Raw genomic sequence first — 19,832 nt, forward strand, 5'->3', positions numbered from 1 at the left:
GATAAAAACTTTTGGTCTTGCAAGAGAACAAGCAGCCAAGTTAGCACCTCTCTGTAATTATGTTTATGAAATGCCCATTCCCAGTACACACGAAACTAAGATTTACAGATAAACTGGATTCTAAGAAGACTTCACTATTTTCCTCATTTCTGTGTAATAGCCACTGACTGCCTTTTCCGACATCACCTGAGAAGACCTTCCACTGGTGTTATTTTCATGCCTTCAGATTGTAGAGCTTATTCTCTAAGTAATTTTTAACTGAAAGTTGATTTCAAAATTTTGGTTTGCTAGTATGGACAGAAATTCTATAGAATGTCCTAAAAGAGTGCACAGAGATACTTCTGTACTCTACCTTGGCAGTTGCATTACTAGATTGTGATTTCAACAACAAAACATTAAAAGTTAGTTTAATGTAATGAATAATGACACAATTTTTAAAAAAGATTTTTAAGATGTTCAAACTCAGCAAACACTCAGGAAACCAATAAAAACCTAAGTCAGAAGAATTTAATACATTATTTTCCTCAAGGAAATAAGTTTACTGGTAAAATACCCACACACTTGTGAAATTATAACCGCAGTAGAATGCCCAAGTAGGACAATGCCACATAACATGTTCTGCTAATTTCTTAGTCAACTCCATGCAATAGCTTGCATTACAAAGGTAATGCTACAGCTATCCATCAGATAATCATCAGTATTTTCATTTATTTTCCAAAACACATGGGTTCACGTTAAATATTCAAGAATCAAAAGTCCATTGCCAAAATGTCAGTGCACTACTCTCAAAAAGGTCCACAGTCCAAACATGCGACATTCCCTACATCTCTGCAAGTTTCTACATATATGCTGCTTCTAGTTTGTGCATTCTCTTAGATACTTGTCATTCTACATACAGTTGGAATAAGCGCTAATCCTGTATGTAATTTGTAACAAAATTAACACTGATCTGACAAATCCTAAAATGCCTAAAATATCTTCATCCCTTCCCCCACATTGTTTCCTCCTAAGAACACGTAGAAGGGAAGGATCATTTTTTTAGTTAGTGATCAAAAATATTCAAAAGAGAAAGGAAAAAACAGTTTATAAAATTAATCTGCACTTGAAATATTTTAGTGGCTCAAGACCTCCCAAAATGAAGTACTTACCAAATACTACGACTCTGTCAACTGGATTCAGTATTTGGGGGGAGGTGTTGGCTGTCTTCTGACAGTTGGATCAAGACAGCATGATTCATTTTATAATAGTAGATTGGCCTTTGTAAAATGACTTTCAGACACTGATTAAGGTGCAATTTAACTGCTGTTTCCCTTCCTTTCCTTTTAATTTAATTCATCTTATTCTGAATAGCTGTAAATTATATTACAAAAGAAAGATTCAACTCTGAACATGCTCCTAAGACAGAATGAGGAACACAAACCTTTGTTTGCACATAGGGCCCACAGTACATAAAGGTACATTAAAATTATATTACTCAATGTAACCAAGTGTCCTTCAGTGCATCTGCAAATACAATTTGCTTCCATTTTCACATCATTTTAGACTGTCAGAATGAAGTAGCTTTAGCCTAAGTACGACTAAAAGATTGGAGTTCAACAATGGTAATAGGGTCAAAATTTGTTCCTAACATAACCCTGGATATTCTTGACAGTTATAGGTACTGGGCTCAGAATTTTTCCACTGATTTAAAGACAACTCAGCTGCAGTTGTTACATACGTCCCTTTGTTTGGAAACCAACACTTTTGCTACTCTTTTTATAGTATCACAACTGATTTCAACATGAAAAATATTCTGTTAATATTTTAGCCCATTTCCTAAATGCAATCATTATATAGCTAGTAGCATTCAACACATTTTTGTTTTCACTTAGCTGTTTTCAGAGATAGGATGTTTGTTTGTTCTGACCCCTCAGTTCAGAACATTATCAATCCTTGTGACATGCTGCAAATACAGACTGTTATGATTCTTTTTAGCTGAATTTAGAGAAAGAAGAATCATATGAAAAAAAATGAATAAACCACTTAAATTTGCTCTGAACTTAAGTATACCTGAACGCATGGCATCTTTTTGAATACTTTCATAATCATGCCAGTCCTTCCTTTTCAAGCCATCAGTCCAGGTGAACAGCTGTCCATCTCCCAGCCCCAAAGGAACTGTCTGCAAAAATAGCAAATAAACAAAAAAACACAAATAAATATGCACATACATGTATTGTTTGCATTATTAGAGAACAACATATATAATATGGCATTAGTGAGCAAAACATTCAGTCTGTCCAGTGCAAACATTGAGCCTTGACTGTGGAAAATGAAGCTACTATTCTAAATACTGTGAGAAAACTATGTATTTAGATGTTAACTAAATTATTAATTTAAGTATGTCAAACACATCTGTAATATTTCTATTAGCATCTTGCTATAGCTATTACACAAGAAGTTTACGGACATTAAATGGACCACTAAAACAGCAGGCTGTCAAAAACACCTCATTCTTCAACTCAGGAAGTACCTCAATTTTTTGAGGGTTAAATTCTCATTTCTACAAGATTGGAGTTATAGCTACTCAGCACCTCCCAACATTCCCCTTTAGCTTTGGAGTTTCCTGGAATAGCCAATGATGAGTTATTGCTATTCATATAAGGCCAGGCCCACTGCCTTAGAGAGGCAGAGTGTAGAGACCCCCAAGGCACTTTCAAATCAGTAGATCTGTATGTGTGGTAAGAGACAAAAAAACAACAACCCCCCCCCCCCCCCCCAAAAAAAAAAAAAAAAACACAAACACAACTAGCAAACCAAAAAAGAAGCATGCATGCAACATGCAGCTTTTGCTTTCCAGACTCCAATTTCCCAGGTAAAGCTAAGAAGAGCTTACAAATTAACTTTCCAGAGCTTTGAAAACTTTTTTTTTCCTCATTCTTTCTGCCAAATGCTGGTATTTTAACAAAAATAAAAAAGTACCATTAGAAGTACTTTAGAAGTAAACAAAATTTAGATCTGTAAGAAGTATCACAAGGCTGCAGAAGGTTTCAAGTAACATTAGCCATTTTCTAAACACTTAATTTACGAAAAATGTGGTTTAAAAAAGTGTAGCAAATTCTGATAAGCAAACAAGATGATTTACCATATCTGTGCTGAAGAAAGAGAAGAAGCGATTTGTTGCTGCTTACGAGTAACAGAGAAAATCTTATTCTGTTAATCCTAGGTTTGAACCGGCACACTGTTAAGAATGAAGGGCATATGTATAATGCATATTACAAATGCTGTTAAGCATGTTCAAAGGATGTGTGAAAACACACTTGCAAAGCAATTCTGGGGAAACAACATTTGATCAGTCTTCTTCTGAGAAATATTTTGAAATCTCAACAAAAATCTCAGGCACATGTAAGAGTGATGCTCTGAATGTATGATGCTTCTTCATGTATGAAGCATGTGAACCAAACAAATGAGTTATTGAGAAACAACAATCTTATTCTGTTAACATGACCTACTTTTTTAATTTTAATATCGAAGGTGGGTAACCTACATTTCATATTACTGAAACAAAATCCAGCCTGGGTTCACTCCTCTATTGCAACTTTTGCAGACGTATTCCAAGAAAACATTTTTCTTTTCATGTCTTAACATACATCAGAGGTTCATACCTGTAAGAATTGAAGAACTAATGATATTCTGATAAAACTATTTCATCCAACCTTTCATGGCCTCAAAATGAACTCATTAATTTCAATAATTCTTGTGTACAAATAATGATAACGTTCAAATGGTAATATTAAGCAGCTTGTTTCTTAAAGTCAGAAACACAAGGTAGAACAGAGTTATACATGATTCTTGAGCCCAGCTTCCTAAATTAGCCACTTCAAAGCATATTAACTGGCTCTCTTAAAAGTGAGGCACAGACAGATTGACTTCAACTAAACTTCTGCCTCTTCTCAACATGGGTACAGCCAGTGTGAATCTCTTGGTTGTAAGAATTCAAGACTATAAGAACTATCAAAAGCACGATAAACTTCACTTTTGTGACAATTTATTCCTGTGCTGGTCCCTTTCCCTAAAAACAGTGATTTAAATAGCAAACTTGCAGCACTGAAAGGAAGCTGAGTAGTACAGTTAGCAGCTGGTTTCCTGTTGCCTATTTGCATTTTAATGCAATACTCTCAAAAAAATATTAATTACTTGTAGTTACTTTACCTGATAACATTTACAAGTCTAATGTACTACAGGGCCCTCTTGCAAACACAATATACTTAAGTAAATAAATTCATTAAAATTAATCTAGCAAAAGGATAAATATAAATCCAAATACTATGAAATAGCAAACTGAAGTCTTGCTGTGGCTCAAATGTTTGAAAAGCTACACTGCCCTAGGAAGAAACAGGTAACAAACAAACCCCAAAGTACAGTGTTAGATACATCATAAGTATGTCGTAAGTATCAAACTTGTGTTTTGTTATACATGAACTAACTGCCTCCTGTAATGGCTAGGCCATGATTCCTTGATAATGTTGCTGCTTGCAAATACACAAAAGACAGAACTGCAGCACATTCCATGGTCAATCTCAAGATGAGTTCTGAGTAGCTGAATATGAAGTCACTTCATAATATAGGATGTTGTGGTGGTTTTACTCAGGTAGGCAGCCAAGTTCCACCAGAACTGCTCTCTCACTCCCCCTCCTCAAAGAGGAACGAGGAGAAATACGATGAAAAGGGCTCAAGGGTTGAGATAAGGACGGGGAGATCGCTCAATAATTACCGTGATGGGCAAAACAGACTCAGCATAAGGAGATAGTAAGATTTATTACCTATTACTAACAAGTTAGAGAAGTGAGAAACAAAGGAAAGAAACCAAAAACGCCTTCCCCCCCTCCGCCCTCTTCCACCTCCTCCCCTTGAGCAGTGCAGGGGAATGGGGGCTGCGGTCAGTCCCTATTGCTTCATCTCTGCCACTCCTTCACGGTCACTGTCTGCCCCTGCTCCACGTGGGGTCCCTCCCATGGGATGCCGTCCTTCCCAAACTGATCCTGCGGGGGCTGCCCACAGGCAGCAGCTCTTCAAGAACTGCTCCCACATGGCTCCGTACCACGGGGTCCATCCCTCAGGAGCAAACTGCTCCAGCACGGGTCCCCCACAGGTGGGCGGCAGCTCCCCCCAGACCCCCTGCTCCTTCGTGGGCTCCCCTCCACGGGCTGCAGCTCCGGCCCGGGGCCTGCTCCTGCAGGGGCTCTCCATGGGCCGCAGCCTCCTCCAGGCCACATCCACCTGCTCCACCGGGGGCTCCTCCACGGGCTGCAGCGTGGAACCCTGCTCCACCGCGGTACTCCATGGGCTGCAGGGGGACAGCCTGCTTCACCATGGTCCTCACCACAGGCCGCAGGGGACTTCTGCTCTGGAGCCTGGAGCACCTCTCCCCCTCCTTCTTCACTGACCTTGGCACCTGCAAGACTGTTTCTCATTCCTCTCTCTCTCCCAGATGCTGTGTGGCAGCGTTTTTTTGTTTGTTTGTTTTTGGTTTGGTTGTCTGTTTTGTTTGTTTCCCTGTCTTAAATATGCTCTCACAGAGGCACAAAACAACATCACTTATTGGCTCGGCTCCGGCCAGCAGCGGGGCCCTTATCTAACATGGGGCAGCTTCTAGATTCTTCTCACAGAAACCACCCCTATAGCCCCCAGCTACCAAAACCTTGCCACATAAACCCACTACAGATGTGTTATCAGACCCTGATTATCTGAAATTTCACTGAACACATATTCTACCATAAACTGATAGGCTAAACTGAAGTAACATTGGCCACCCAGCATAAATATAAATGCTAAAATGAGCAATACCTTTTGTTGCCTTTCTTTAGGATTAATGCAGCCAGACCGATGATTAAAAATTCATGCTATCAAACACCTCCAGCATAAATTTGGGATTAGAGCAACAGATCATGGGAGACAAGGTATGCTGGAGAACACATATTGGGTATTTGCATGTTCCCACTTCTCATACAGCTAAACAGCAACAAAACGGCAACACTGGTGTAAAATTTTAGTCTACACTTCTGTAACTGCGTGTACACTGAAAGGCAAGAATACTCTTTGGTATGCTTGAGGCACTAAGGCGTGGTAAGACTGGAGAACTTTATGGTTCCTCCCCAAATATGCAGCAGGGCTTCTTTCCAGTGGAAACCAGAGTATAAGAAAAGAGGACCAGGCACCCACAAGCACTTCACCCTAACACAGAAGCAATGCAGTCGGAGTGCCTACCTGAGTCATGAGGCTTGAAGGTGCTCCTACACAACCAGATTTCCCATGGCCCTCCTGATCGGCTTTTGTTTTAGGTGTCCTTTCAGATAGACAGCCATGGTTAAGTTCAAGGTCTGACCAATGCAAACTGGATTCCTACATATTTAAAATACTTTTCTCTTTTGTGAATATACCAAATGAAATCAGCTGAAATTCCTTCGCCTCAAAAAATCAGGCCACAGATTCACAGTAGTGCTCAAAAGCAAAAAGCACTCAACTTAGTCATATTAAATATCACTACTGCCTTCTTGGATTTAGTGACTAACTGCTTACTGGCTTGTGAAACAATTCTTAACCAGACAAAGTTTTAGTTACACATATTCTTTAGTGATACATTATTATATGGAAATGAGAAACCAGCAGAGAAGACAAGCTGAAACATGTTCAGGGTTTTCCCCTCCAAAACATTTCTGTAAGTTACTCAAAAATAGTGCAATCTGTCTCTACAGCCCGTAGCCTCTTGAATTTAAGAACTGTTTTTTATCATTGCAACACTATTAAAATAGTGAAAGTCACTCTGCATACAAAGAGCTGGATTGTAACTGGATGTCAAAAAAATCCTACAACAATTTATCATCCAACCATTTGTTACAACTAGTATGCAGCTGTGAGTTGCACATTTTTAAGTGTTTCGGACCAAGAGGGATTACCCACCTACAGCAACATTACATACAACATCTGCCTTACTATTTCATTTTTACATTAACCTCAAACCTTTAGGGATGCAAGACTGATAAAATACTACATAGACTCAGAAGATCCTTCTCCTCTAGAGAAGATTCAACATCTGGTTCAATTACAGAGAATACGATGAGCCCAAAAAATACCACAATTATCAAAAAAATCTTGCTCAGATTCTAATCTAATCTTGCGATTAGATTCCTCATAGGGAAAAAAGCTTCTCTGCTGTGACATTTGAAAGCTCAAACTCAGAAACAAGTGCCTTCATTGAATAACTCATTTATTTTTAATTTCACTCTGAGGAGACAGACAATTAAAGGGGTCTCAGGCAAAGGAAGATGACATATCAGTGGAAATGCACCTTTCTAAAAAATACAAGAGATAATTACAGATTCACTTTGAGCCTGAGGATTTACTCACTAGCTCTAGGGTTATTCTGCTGAACACCAATATACAAGCAACTACTGCATTAACAAAACATCATTAAAGCTGATCAGCATAACCATTTCCAATTGTATAATGAATTTCAGGAAATAATCTTACATAGAACATAGGCACTTGTTCCTGCTCAGGAAAGATGCACATGGGAAAGAAATGTGGCATAAAAGCACTGACATTAGACATTTTCAGGGATGTTTCAACAGAAGAATAAAGGCAACCACTGTCTGATTCACCTTCATTCTTGAAATAAAAGATTCTGTATAGTGTTTGTAAACAGTGTTGCGTAAAAAAGACAATTCGCTATTTTTCCCCTCTTCCTAACACCATGCTAAGCCCTGACCAACTACTGTGATTGAACTAGACAAAAAGAAAAACAAACAAAAACACACACACAAAAAAAACAACCAACCAACAAACAAAAACAAAAAATTCATTGAGCAATGAAATTCATTCAGTTATCAGAATAAAGGCAAGGATCGTTTTTCAAAGTGGTGGTATCATTGGATATACCACCATATGTATATTATAAATCAGCTCCAAAATTGCAAGGTGTCCATTTTCTAAATTTCAGTTCTGCTATCATTACAAGCATAGGAACACAGACATTCTCATGAAACTTCCTTCCCCATAGGTGGAACAGTCACGAAAACTACTTAGTCCTGAAGATTTCCCTTTTTTTCTTATGCTAAATTTTAGCACAAGACTATTAAAGTGAAATGTTAGCACTGTATCACCCAAAATTTGAAGTCAAAGGCTCTCCCACTTCCACATACAAGCAGCATCCACACTGGTGCAGTGACAAGCCGAGGAAATTCAGGATGAAAACCAAAATGCTATTTCCCCTAAGGAGGTGCTTGCTACAAGGCAGCCTGATCTAGCAAAAAAAAAAAAAAAAATAAATCCAAACATCACACTATCCCATCTCTATGCCTTTATGCTTAATCTCTGACCATGGCTGCAGCAGGTGCTGGGGCGGGCTGCAGGTGGTGGGCAGCAGCTGCCCTTCCCGACAGAGCAACCAGCCATGCTCATGGATGGTTCCAGGTGGTCCCACACCGCTGCTGGCCAGCCATCGCCTTCCAAAACTGCTGCCTGTGGGGGCAGCACTTTGGGGACACACAGGAGATGCCTGGGGAGAACTGGAGGGACATTCGCTGGAGGGACCTCCTTCTACAGCACACACCCAAACACACACATCAAGCAAACGACTGCCCTCAAGCTGGGTACACTCATTAGGCTACAAGATGCTAAGGATGAAGCAAATGCAGTAAAATGCAGTAGTGCAGTAAAATGTAGACAACTAGTATTTGCTAACAAGAGAAGGTGGCAAAGGCTCTAATGCTCAGAATCTTTCAATGAGAAGAAAAAAATCAGAACAGATCCATGCATAATTAGCGCCTTTTAATTACTTAATTTTATTTTTTACTTTATTTTTAAGTAAACTTAAAACTTTTTTTTCCCAAAATATGAAAATAAATCACCATCTAAATCCTTGACTTGAAGCGATACAATATAGAGTTGAGGATATGATAAATTTCTTCATATGCTCAGATTTCCCGTGCCATTTATTTGTTATGCGACAGCAAATAAGTGTTCACTGCGCTGACATTTACATTAGTTGAAATAATTAGCCCAGCACATCAAAAAAAGGGCAGCACTTGATTTACTCTGCGACATCGGAATAACTCAAGGTTATTTCATTTCTGAAACACTTACATCAGACTTTCTGTGCTTTTAGGTTCTAGAGTATCATGGACAAGCCAGTAACATCATGCCATAAATTCCAAATTGAAGTTGTTAATAAGGTTATTTAGAAAATGCCAAACTCCCCAAGCATTTCATTACTGAGAAATTTTATAGATGGGTATAAAAGTTGTTATTGCTGCACTACAGTTATATTGATGAAGTCACAAATGTGCAGAAAAAAAAAAAGCTATAACATGGGTTTTAAAAACATCGCAACTTCCTATTTATTGACCCAGTGGACAGATGCTTGAGCAATGGGTGTACGAGAACTCTGTAAGGATGCATTTGCCTACTGGAGAGTTTTGATTTATCACGTCAAACTGTGGAAGACTGCAGATGCCTAATAACATACATTGGGATGAGAAGACTAACAGCTTCTTTAGCGCTAATACGGTCTTGCATTCATCATTCCTCTATGAAGAACTTGTGGTATGCACTGTCATTCAGGAAACAATTTTAAACAAATATATTTTAAAAGTTATCAGGAAAATAGTTCATGAACTCCTATGTTGAATACATCAGGTGATACCCCAAGGAAAATTCTAAGCTTTTCCACTGTGATATATAGGAGGGTAGGCCCAACATGTATATGTCTATATATATTTCTCTCATTTCTTTCAACATGTAACATTTCTAAAATATTCCTTATCACCTCACTAAAAGAATCAGGGCAATTTCATCTATTCTGTCATATGAACAACAAATTACATGCCAGCATCTCTTATTATTATAAAAAAGAAGCAACTAGAAAGTTGAAATTGTATTTCCTGACTGCTAAGAATCATTCAGGCAATGCAGGCAAAAGTATTCAAAACCCCCAAAGAATACAGCTGACTGGGACAGAAGAGCACCAAGTTCCTGGGCACATCAGAGCATGTCTAACCAGATTTTTCTGTATTTCAGACAGTGCCCTTTCACTCGGTACAACTAAGAAAGGTCTGGCTCCCCCAGTTCCAGGTGTTTATACCTACTGATACCATGCCCCTGACCCTTGTCTTCCTAAAGCTAAACAGAGCCAGCCCTCAGCTTCTCCCCATGAGACAGACACTCCAGCCCTTTAGGAGAAGGATGAGGGTATGGTTCGTTCTGTGGGAAGGAGATAAAAAGCACCGAATTCCATCGGAATTTGGACTCCTGTGTACCTGCTGAACCCGAACACCATGAATTGTGACCTACAACGTCTAGCAGTGAAGTCTGGCTTCCTACATAACTACAGGACAGGAGGTAGGATCTGCACTGATGGGATAACAAAAAATATTCATCAGAGAAAGCAACTCCCACCTCTTTCTGCCTGGTGATCTAGGCTGCTGACAGATTTGCTCAATAGCTAAAACAACACCCAAACCAATCTTTTCTTAATATTTTATTTTCACTTGTCTCAATTCCAACTTTGCGAAAAGAAACCAAACTAAAATAACATGAGCTCCTATGACAGCTCCAAATGAACTGAACCACATGTTGATAGCGTGCCGATTCACGAATTCATTTCCTTCTTGCACTTGTCAAAGTCAAGAAAGAGTGCTTTCCCAGCACAACATGGTAACCTTGCAGGAAAGTCTACATCCGTACTTAATTATTAATTTTCAGCAGCTTTAAAATCATACCTGAAGTTACTTTAATGCTGCTTGCTTTTAATGAGTGCCTCTTTCACAATTTATTTTTACTTCACAAAACATGAAAAGGGTTCAAAGATAGTCAGCAGGACTTTTGCCAATATGACTATTGCTTAGTTTTTGAAGTAAAGATTATTAAGACCCTTCCAATGAACAATGTCAAGGACAACTGTGAATAACTCCTGAATTAATTATATGATAGATATTAATTATTTTTAAACCTGTCATACAGTTACAAGAAGTTGTAAGTATGTACTTTATATAAACAAGCTTTCTCTTCTCCTTCAAACCAACGAAAAAAAAAATCAACAAATAAAGCCCAATGTCCATGCCAAAGAATCAGGCTGTTAATAATTTTGCTAACTCTTAAAATGTCATTTAAAAACAGGGGAGAGAGAAGGTGGGAGAGAGAGATCTATTTACAGTTTAGGGACTGTTTAATTTTTTGATTATCTGCAGCTTGCAATATTGCAAAGATGAGTAATAAAGATATAGCTTATTGCTAACAAATTTTTCAGATAAGCATATTTTCCTCATGTTTAGCATAACGCCTGTACATTTTCACTATGGAAAGAATCATGCTGTTTTGTATTAGCCATTTCAGCAACTCAAGACACAAAGTGGTTTTGTAGAATTCAAGTGTCAGGTGTTTTAAGCACGAAATTGTTTCCCACTTTGAGGTATCCATTCAATGGGGATGGATAGCCACATTTTCTTATGCTAACATACATCTAAAATCATTTACCTTTGAACTTCCTATAATAAAAGCTCATCCTCTCTTATCCTTTAATACTCACAAAGTACTGAAAACATTTTAGAAACTGTATAGAATCAAGCAATTAAAGTACAGTCAGGTAGTCTTTAATGAGAAAACTTCAACTTTGTTGTCTCATGCAACAATATTTCAGAAGCATTTTCTATTTTTTCCCTTTGGTGCACCTTGTACTTCTCAAAAATTTCATTTTATTCATGAATGTAACTTTCTTCAAACCTCTGTGGTACAGCTGATAACAGCCTTCCAGCAAATCTGATACCTCTGACCCAGCAGACCCAGCAATATTAGAAAAAATAGCTACCATTTATTACTTTTCTTTTAAAAATAACCCAAGCTGACCAATATTTTCAATAGAAATGGATTTTTGGCATATTCTGGTGTAATAGAATGGTTGTTATAGAAAGGTCAGATGCAGAAACTTATTTTAGGCAAACTTGCTATCTTGCATGCTTTAGCAATAAAAAAATGTCACAAAAATTGAGTTTCTGCAGCAATGGAGAGCATATTCCGTATTTTTTTAACTACAGTATAAGGTAAAACTTAATTTAGCCTCTCAGAGTATTTGTAAAAGCTAATAGCCTTCTACAAGCATATTCTTCAATTGTTATAAAAGAAGAGTAATAGATTTTTTAATAAGGGCTTTCATGAGCTTTAAATTCTAATCTCTATAGATAAATTACCTTACTACAAAACAGCCTCTCATACAGGTGAAATACAGTAACTTTTTACTTTACACAGCTGACTGAACATTTTACAAAAAAAATAGACTGACAGATAGATATGTTTAAAAAGTATTTTTGAAGTTCTTTCCTGATCCATGCCACAAAATAATTCATATTCCAAGAGCATTGATTTGCAGCATACTGAAGGTTTTGGCGATGTCCATATGGAATCTGTGGTTTGTATGGAGAAAGAAAACATTTCACTGTCTTGTTGAGCAGCAAATAGGGCTCACCTGTTTACAAATACTCCAGATTATCTATTTTAGGAAGTAAACTTTTATGCAAAAAAAATAAGTTGCAGAAAATAATGCTGTTCCTATTAGGAGCTTCTTCCTTCCTGCATCCATCAGCTCAAGAATTTATTAAAACATACCATATAAATGTGTCATTAATAACTTATTTTGGAATTTGGAATTTGGGTTATACCAGATTAAAGAAAACAAAACCTATTTTGATTAATAGAAGTAATGAATGTACACTGGAAACAAACTTTTATCTTGCATTTTAATGAAGACCTTGAATCAAACTAATCAGCTCAAATGCCAATGCCAATTCTTATCAGTAGGCTTCTGATGCTCCACTGTATGTATCGTTACTCTCTCCCAAAGAAATCTTTCCTTATGTCAGTATCAGACAGAAATTTCCCACTGTCTAAGAGATTTTCAGTCAAATTCCAAAGACTGCTGCAGAAGGAAAGCTGATTAACCATAACTGACAGGTATGCATTCTTGTTCAGCTTTCAGCCTTAAGACAGTATGAAGCTGTCCTCTTCCAAGGTCTTTGGAAGCACGACAATTTTTGTGTGAAGTCAGTCCTGGTTTACTGAGGCTGATGGCAGCCTTGCTATTGATACCAGCATGATGAAATTTGGATCTAAAGCAATTTTACGTGGCTGTACATGTTCACGGTCGAACACATGGGATGTCTAAAATTCATCAATTTTTTAAAAAGATAAAAAACAGTTCCTAAGCTGACTTAGAGAAACTGTTTCACTTATTTTGCCTATGTGAAATTGTATGTTATTCAGGCTGCACTATAACTCTTCCTCCTGGTTTCAATAAAGTGGATTTCATTGTTTGTTGTTTTTTTTTTCCACCTCATCATGCTTTCTGAATCTTGCTTAACTCTGAGCTCATTCCATTCCCAATCTCATGCACATTTCCACACTTACTTTCTTTCCTTTCTTCTAAATGTTTTTTTAACTCTGTAAAAATAAAGTAAATTGAGGAAGATTTGGTAGAGAAACATTGTTTAGCATACTCCTTTCACATGAGAAAAAGGTTTTAATCTCTTACTAGCTGAAGAATAACACTAGGATACCATGAATGCCTTTATATACTAGAATAGATTTTGATCCTTTAACTAAATCCAGTTAATTTCTGGAACAGGTTAATTAACACTGAAGAAGTTCTGAAGAATCTTAATACTAATATATTATGACAGCTCCTGTTGCTTTTTTTTTCCTCATTTTTAAGGTGAGAATAACAACAGATGACATATCCTTCCTTTCTTGAAATGCTCAATCCTCACATATATGAAGACAAGTATCGTGTGCACAAAAAATGATAAGTCCACAGAAAGGATATTAAGCAAAGGAATTTTATACAGTCACTAGTCTCAAGCTACTTTATATGCTTGGATTTCATTGATACTTTTTTTTTTTTTAAACAGGGAAACAGAAGTAAAAATGCCAGCATTTTAATCAACTTCTTAGGCTACTTGCTCAATACTCAACGTTATTCGCTTTTTCTTAATAGTTTTATATTTAGTTCTTTTTGTTTTGTTTCACTTACAAACTGTTTTCAACTATTGTCTTTATTCATTTTAAATAGGTTATCCCATATATAATAGACTAGTAACAGATACATAATTTGTGTTAATATGATATTATTTTACAAACAGAAGATGGTATAGTTTCAACAGTTTTTAGGTGAAACCTCTGCATTTTTTTCAATTCCAATAAAAAAAGTCTTCTTCAGATCCTACTGCTCCAAAAGAAAAATCAACTATTTCAGAAAATCAACAAAACTGTATTCTACATGTCACCTCAATTGTGAACAGAAAAAATGGGGAGAGTAAGTTGTACTTATTCTTCCTCTCTAAATTCATTGGGAGGGGGAAATTCACACTTAAACTTAGAAAAAGCTACTAAATGATATACATAGCCACTTGCTGTATGATCTTACAAAGGCCCAAGCAAAATCATAATTAACATACATAAATAAAAATCAAGACATCTTAGGTCAAAATGTCATTCTCCACATTTATCAAAATTGGGTTCTCTCAAAGGAAAAGCAGACTGCCTGTTGTGTTGCCATTACTAATTATTATCAAATTTTTTTTTTGAAATGCCAAAAATACATTACTATAGCAGATTTTAAGCCACGCATGAAAGTGCAAAATTTGATGATCATTCACAGAATCATGAAAATATATCTGGAAGCTCCTTTGAGACATAATCTACCTCAAATCAGGACCAGGTATGCCTAAAACGCTTCCTTGAAGTATCTAACTAATCTGCCCTTGCAGACCTCCAATACAGAGACTGCACAATCTCTCAAGGCAATACTTCAATGCTTCATTATTCTTGCAATTAGAAAACTTCCCCTTTCATCTAACCTGCATTACTTGCCGTAATTTAAGCCATTTATTTCTTTGTTCTTTCCACCAGGGACACGAATAACGTATTTCCTTTCCAGCAGCTACATTTCATAGACATGAAAATTATTCTCTCCTCTTGACTAAATGCTCTTATTTTTTCAACTTCTCTTCATCTCTTGTTGCTGACCCCAGGAATATACGAACCTTTGAAGAAAACTGTATTATTTTGTTAGTAATTGGGTAAGACTAAGAATGGGAAGTACATACTGCTTATTAAAAAAAAAGCAAATAAAACCATATCAATGCTAACTGGACAAAGAACTAAGACAAGTACCTTGAGGCTATCAATTTCCTGAAAGCAAGAAAGACTAAGTTATTTATTGTAATATGCTTTTAGCCTCTCTGACTGACAATAAAATCGCCTAACATACCCATGTTATGCAGTTACATACTTTACATTTCCAACCCAATCTTACACTTTTTTATGGAGCAGCAGTGAACTCTCTTTACTTATAGTGGACAAATGACTGAAATGTTTATAGGTAATTAAGCCAATCAAGATGAAACTACGTCACAAACCTGCAAAGATACTCAAGTTCAACAGGATTCATATACTTAAAATTACCAGAAAAAAACTATTAGCAATGATGATCTAATAGGCCCTGTCCTTCTCCATTTGTGCCTGAAATAGCACTGATATTTCCTCTAGTCGTGAGAACACATTTAAAGAATTCAGGTATGCACAGAAACTCTTCCCCAGGTGGGAGAACGGGAACAGGACTGGAAGGAGGAAACATTTATGAGAACTTTTAATGAACTATTTTCAATTCAAACAATGACCCCATTTTTTTTCCTCTGAACCAAAAAACTTTGAAATTGGACAAACAGATTATCTTCTCTGTCTAATGCCATTTAAGCTGACCTTTCCATTTTATGCCAATAGTTTTCAATTACAGAACTAATCAGTATATTTCACTAAAAGGAGTACTGTGATTAATTAAATCTAATTTTATCAACAGCCAGAATGTGAATAGCATATTAAAGTAAGGTGAAAGAACAGCTTTGATTGATACACTGAGTTTTAATTTCTAATTCCTTGTCTCCCACTCTTTTGGTAGGAATTTAAGGTTACACATCATTGAACAGAGTAAGCTACTGTAACTCAAACATAACTTTAAAGATTTGACCTTCAGCTTTCCTATGACTTTTTTTTTTGCCTGTAGTATATAAACACCAAATTGATAGGTCTGGAGCTGTGTGCTATGTGAGCAGTTCTTAAACATAAGATATTATTAAAAAAAAAAAAAAAAAGACAGACATTGAAAATAATTATCACAGTTCTTCTGACAGAAGAAGCTATATCCACCTTTGCTAAACACTGCTTTTATAGATTTTGAAAAATTTCTCCCTGCCTCATGTCCAAAGCCAAGGATTTAAATGTGTTTACTTATTAATATAAACAGCCTAATTTTCATAGTACCCATAGTTCCTACTGATGGCAGCACTTAAGTTTGAAAATGTTTTAGTTACTATATCTAAGGAATTTGTACTTCAGGTCCTCCTGTGGCATTGAGCAGATGAATACATGAAATGATTTTGATTCCGCTCAGGCCGTGTAAGTTCTGCAAGAACTACCATGAACAAAGAAATGGTACTGCACTTGCCATAGCCCTCACCTCTGAGAAAAGGTGCTGCAGCCTGGTTTTACAGACCGTTTCCATCACCCCCTCCTTTGAGGGCAGGCTTTCCAGTACACTCAAGACGACAGACCTTCCTGCCCGTCCCCTGCTGGGTCACAGCAGCAGTGCTGGTTAACCTGGCCCTTGCAGAGACTTTCTCCCCAGCATGCTCACGTCTTCCTGCAGGCTGGCTCTCACCAGGCCTCCGGGCTGAGAGCTTAGGAGTGTCGCCATTCTGCCTTTGCTAAGTCCCTGTGCATAAACATAAAACACTCTTATTCCCTTTGTGCTGCCTTGGCTGAACTCGGTATCCTTATGTTCCCCAACAGATCCGATATCCAGCTACGCTTCAGTGGCTCCAAGGCAAACTCCAGGGCTCCCTTAAAGGCCAATTCTCTCTACAACCAGGACAATTACTGCCATGTAGACACAGAGAAAAAATGATATTATCTCAGCTAGCACCATGAAGCAGCTATTCTTTAAAAACTGACTTTTTACCAGTGACTGTTACAATTATGGGGATTAATATTATTAGTCCCTTTTTTCTCTTAGCTGGATATTTCAATACACAAAAACCCTGAACTTTAAAATGTCTCAGGTCTGGAGAGGAGTCAAAAAGGAAACACATTAAATTGTCAGCTTAATATATATTAGAATACATGGAGACATTAAATTTCACTTTTCATCTATGAATATTAAACATTAATGAGGTCTCAGGTACAAAGACATTCAAGTGAAACATCAGAGAGCTATGACTTAGGGAAGCTAATAAAGGTCACAACCACAGAAATACCATAAAACCAGAATATACAATAGAGGAAAAAGAGAGATTCGAGCAAACCTCACTTTAAAAGGGCTATTGAGAAATGCACGCTTCCACAAGCAAAATTTTCATGTAAAACACAAAAAAATTGAAAGTAATTAAGTACATAGTCCTATTCACAGGAGTATTCCTAACAGAATAACGTTCTAACAGAGGGCCCACACACATCTCTTGCATTGGGTGGATTGAGCACAACTTGTAGAGCTGACAAACATTAAAATGACAAATTCATAAGCACAAACAAAACCATAGTAATAGCTGCACCCTGATGATCCTTGTCTCTCATGTCTCCAGTCCTGGAGACTTCAATGCTGACAGCTATAGAAGGAGTAGTAATAAAAATATTAATAAAAAGAAAGAAAAAGAGACTCCTTTCCTCCACCACCCCAGAAGATTTGCAGTTACAGAGCGAAAACCATCCTGGGAGAGATTCAGTTTTTGGAGGCATAGTCTAGCACATTTGACGTGAATACAGTGAGGCAAAATTAAATACTAGACATTAAAAAGATAAAAAACAAAACTGAAAGTTACAGATCTCCCTAACTTTACATATAAACTAGAATTGTGTACCCAGGCTATTTTTAAAGACGAAATTCTTTTAAACCTGAGTTACTAGCACAGCATATTTTTAATACATATCATCCATTTAAATGGTAAATTTTCATTTCTGAATGGTATATTATCTCTCTGGTATACCATGGCTTGGCACACATACCATACAAATATATATTAACAGCTCAATAGTGATTTGTAAGATATCTCAGAAATGTATTTAAAGATAGAGTGAGGTTCTTTTATTACAGTATTTATCACCACATTTATATTAACAGTCACCACTACATGTTACTTTAGAAGAAAGGTGTCAACATCTGTACCCTCAGAACTTGCATATAGCCAAATGAAGAAGCCCATCACTTACATAAAGCTGATCAAGTCACCACAAACACTAAATGAAGCAAACCTCTGACAGTCGTTTCTGAGCAGCTGAATTAAAGTCCCTAGAAACACCTGTGCATATTCATGTGCCTCCCCAAATTTACACAAGTTAATCCTTTAATTGCAGGTGAATAATCAAATCCAGTACAGATGAAGGAGAAGGAAGAAACTGAATTTATGCTCTTAGCTGTGCTCAGCATGAATGATATTAACAGAAGAAAAAAGGGTGTGTTTTTGTCATTAAATTGAACAGCCACGCCTCTGCACTCATACAAACTGCAGATCTAACAAAAACAAAACAAAACATAATTTAATGGAATTTCAAGTGCAAACAAATTTTAATAAATGTTTTCATGGACAGCTTTTCTGTAACAGTACCTAGAACAGTTGTAATTATGCTTTTATGACAGTTTCATGACAGTGTCTAAGAGCTCTAGTTAAGAATCATCAGCCTACTGTGCTCAGCTGCAAAACCTAGTTTTACCCCAAATACGTTTACAATCTAAGTCTAAACAGATGAGGAAAGAAATATAAGCAATGAAACAGTATCATTCATTCAGCATGGGAAATTATATTTTCACTGCACTAAGAACCTAACTAGCGCTAAATTCAAGACACAGTCATAATAACATTTTTCTTTTTTAATTAAGGAATTAGTTCATAGAAGCCTACCTTGCGCTCCTCCCAAGCACCTACACAAAAGTGAGATCAGGGTTTAGGCTGAGTGCTACTGGCTGATGAAATCTAATGTTTCAAAACTTAATGAAAGTGTTGGTGTAACCTCCAAAGCACTTTGGGAGAGCAGAGAAAAATCAAGCAGAGAATACCTGATGTATTAGACTAGGCAGAACAGTAAGGCATAGTCAAAGCAGTAGCCTTCTTTTCCTCTGTCAAGTCCAGGGAGAAAGACACAACAGTAATTTACGTGTTGATGCCTGAAAAAATATTCAGCTCTGTGGATGAATAGGAAAGGTTGCATCTCCCTGAAGACAGAGAAAATAAAACACACCTAAGTTTCCAATTCGTCCTCAAGAAAGACGTCACACACTATCCTTAAACCAGAAGCAACTCTTTAGCTCCCTATTTTTTTTTAATGACTGGTCCAGAAACTTTATAAGGCACAATTTTCTTTTTATGTACCCTTGTAATTAAGCAGGCCTGTCAGCTTTTACAGAGTCAACAAGACCCACACACTGCTGCCCCCCAGTACCTCTTTATCTCACTCACACAGACACAGTACTGATGACACCGGTGGTGACACTGCAGTGAACTGTCATTAAAGGCATCATGTCACACTGCTCTTCCTGAAGAATACGTGCATGATACTGCCATTTGTCAGGTCTATAATTCAGTGATTACCTGTATCAAACCCATAGACTTCTGGAGTCAAGAAATGCTACTGTATGTCCAAACCCTACAGAAAGTATATCACTTGTTTGCTGCAACATCTCCCCCACGACATGACCCAACTTGGAAAACCCGTCCATCACGTCCTGGAATGCACACATGCACCTTTCCTATGCACAGCTTCAT

The 19,832-nt window shown here is 37.2% G+C and overlaps 1 protein-coding gene across 1 annotated transcript in view; it reads right to left on the reverse strand.

The window, feature by feature from the left end:
* Positions 1-19,832, reverse strand: part of GALNTL6 (polypeptide N-acetylgalactosaminyltransferase like 6) — a 455,937-nt gene that overhangs the window by 287,735 nt on the left and 148,370 nt on the right. Inside the window, exon 2 of the mRNA XM_035557893.1 lies at positions 2,050-2,158. Within this exon, the coding sequence (XP_035413786.1) occupies positions 2,050-2,158 (109 nt within the window). The remainder of the gene's footprint in view (positions 1-2,049; positions 2,159-19,832) is intronic.

The sequence above is a fragment of the Cygnus atratus genome, chromosome 4 (assembly GCF_013377495.2).
Source record: "Cygnus atratus isolate AKBS03 ecotype Queensland, Australia chromosome 4, CAtr_DNAZoo_HiC_assembly, whole genome shotgun sequence".
In the NCBI taxonomy this organism is placed as follows: Eukaryota; Metazoa; Chordata; class Aves; order Anseriformes; family Anatidae; genus Cygnus; species Cygnus atratus.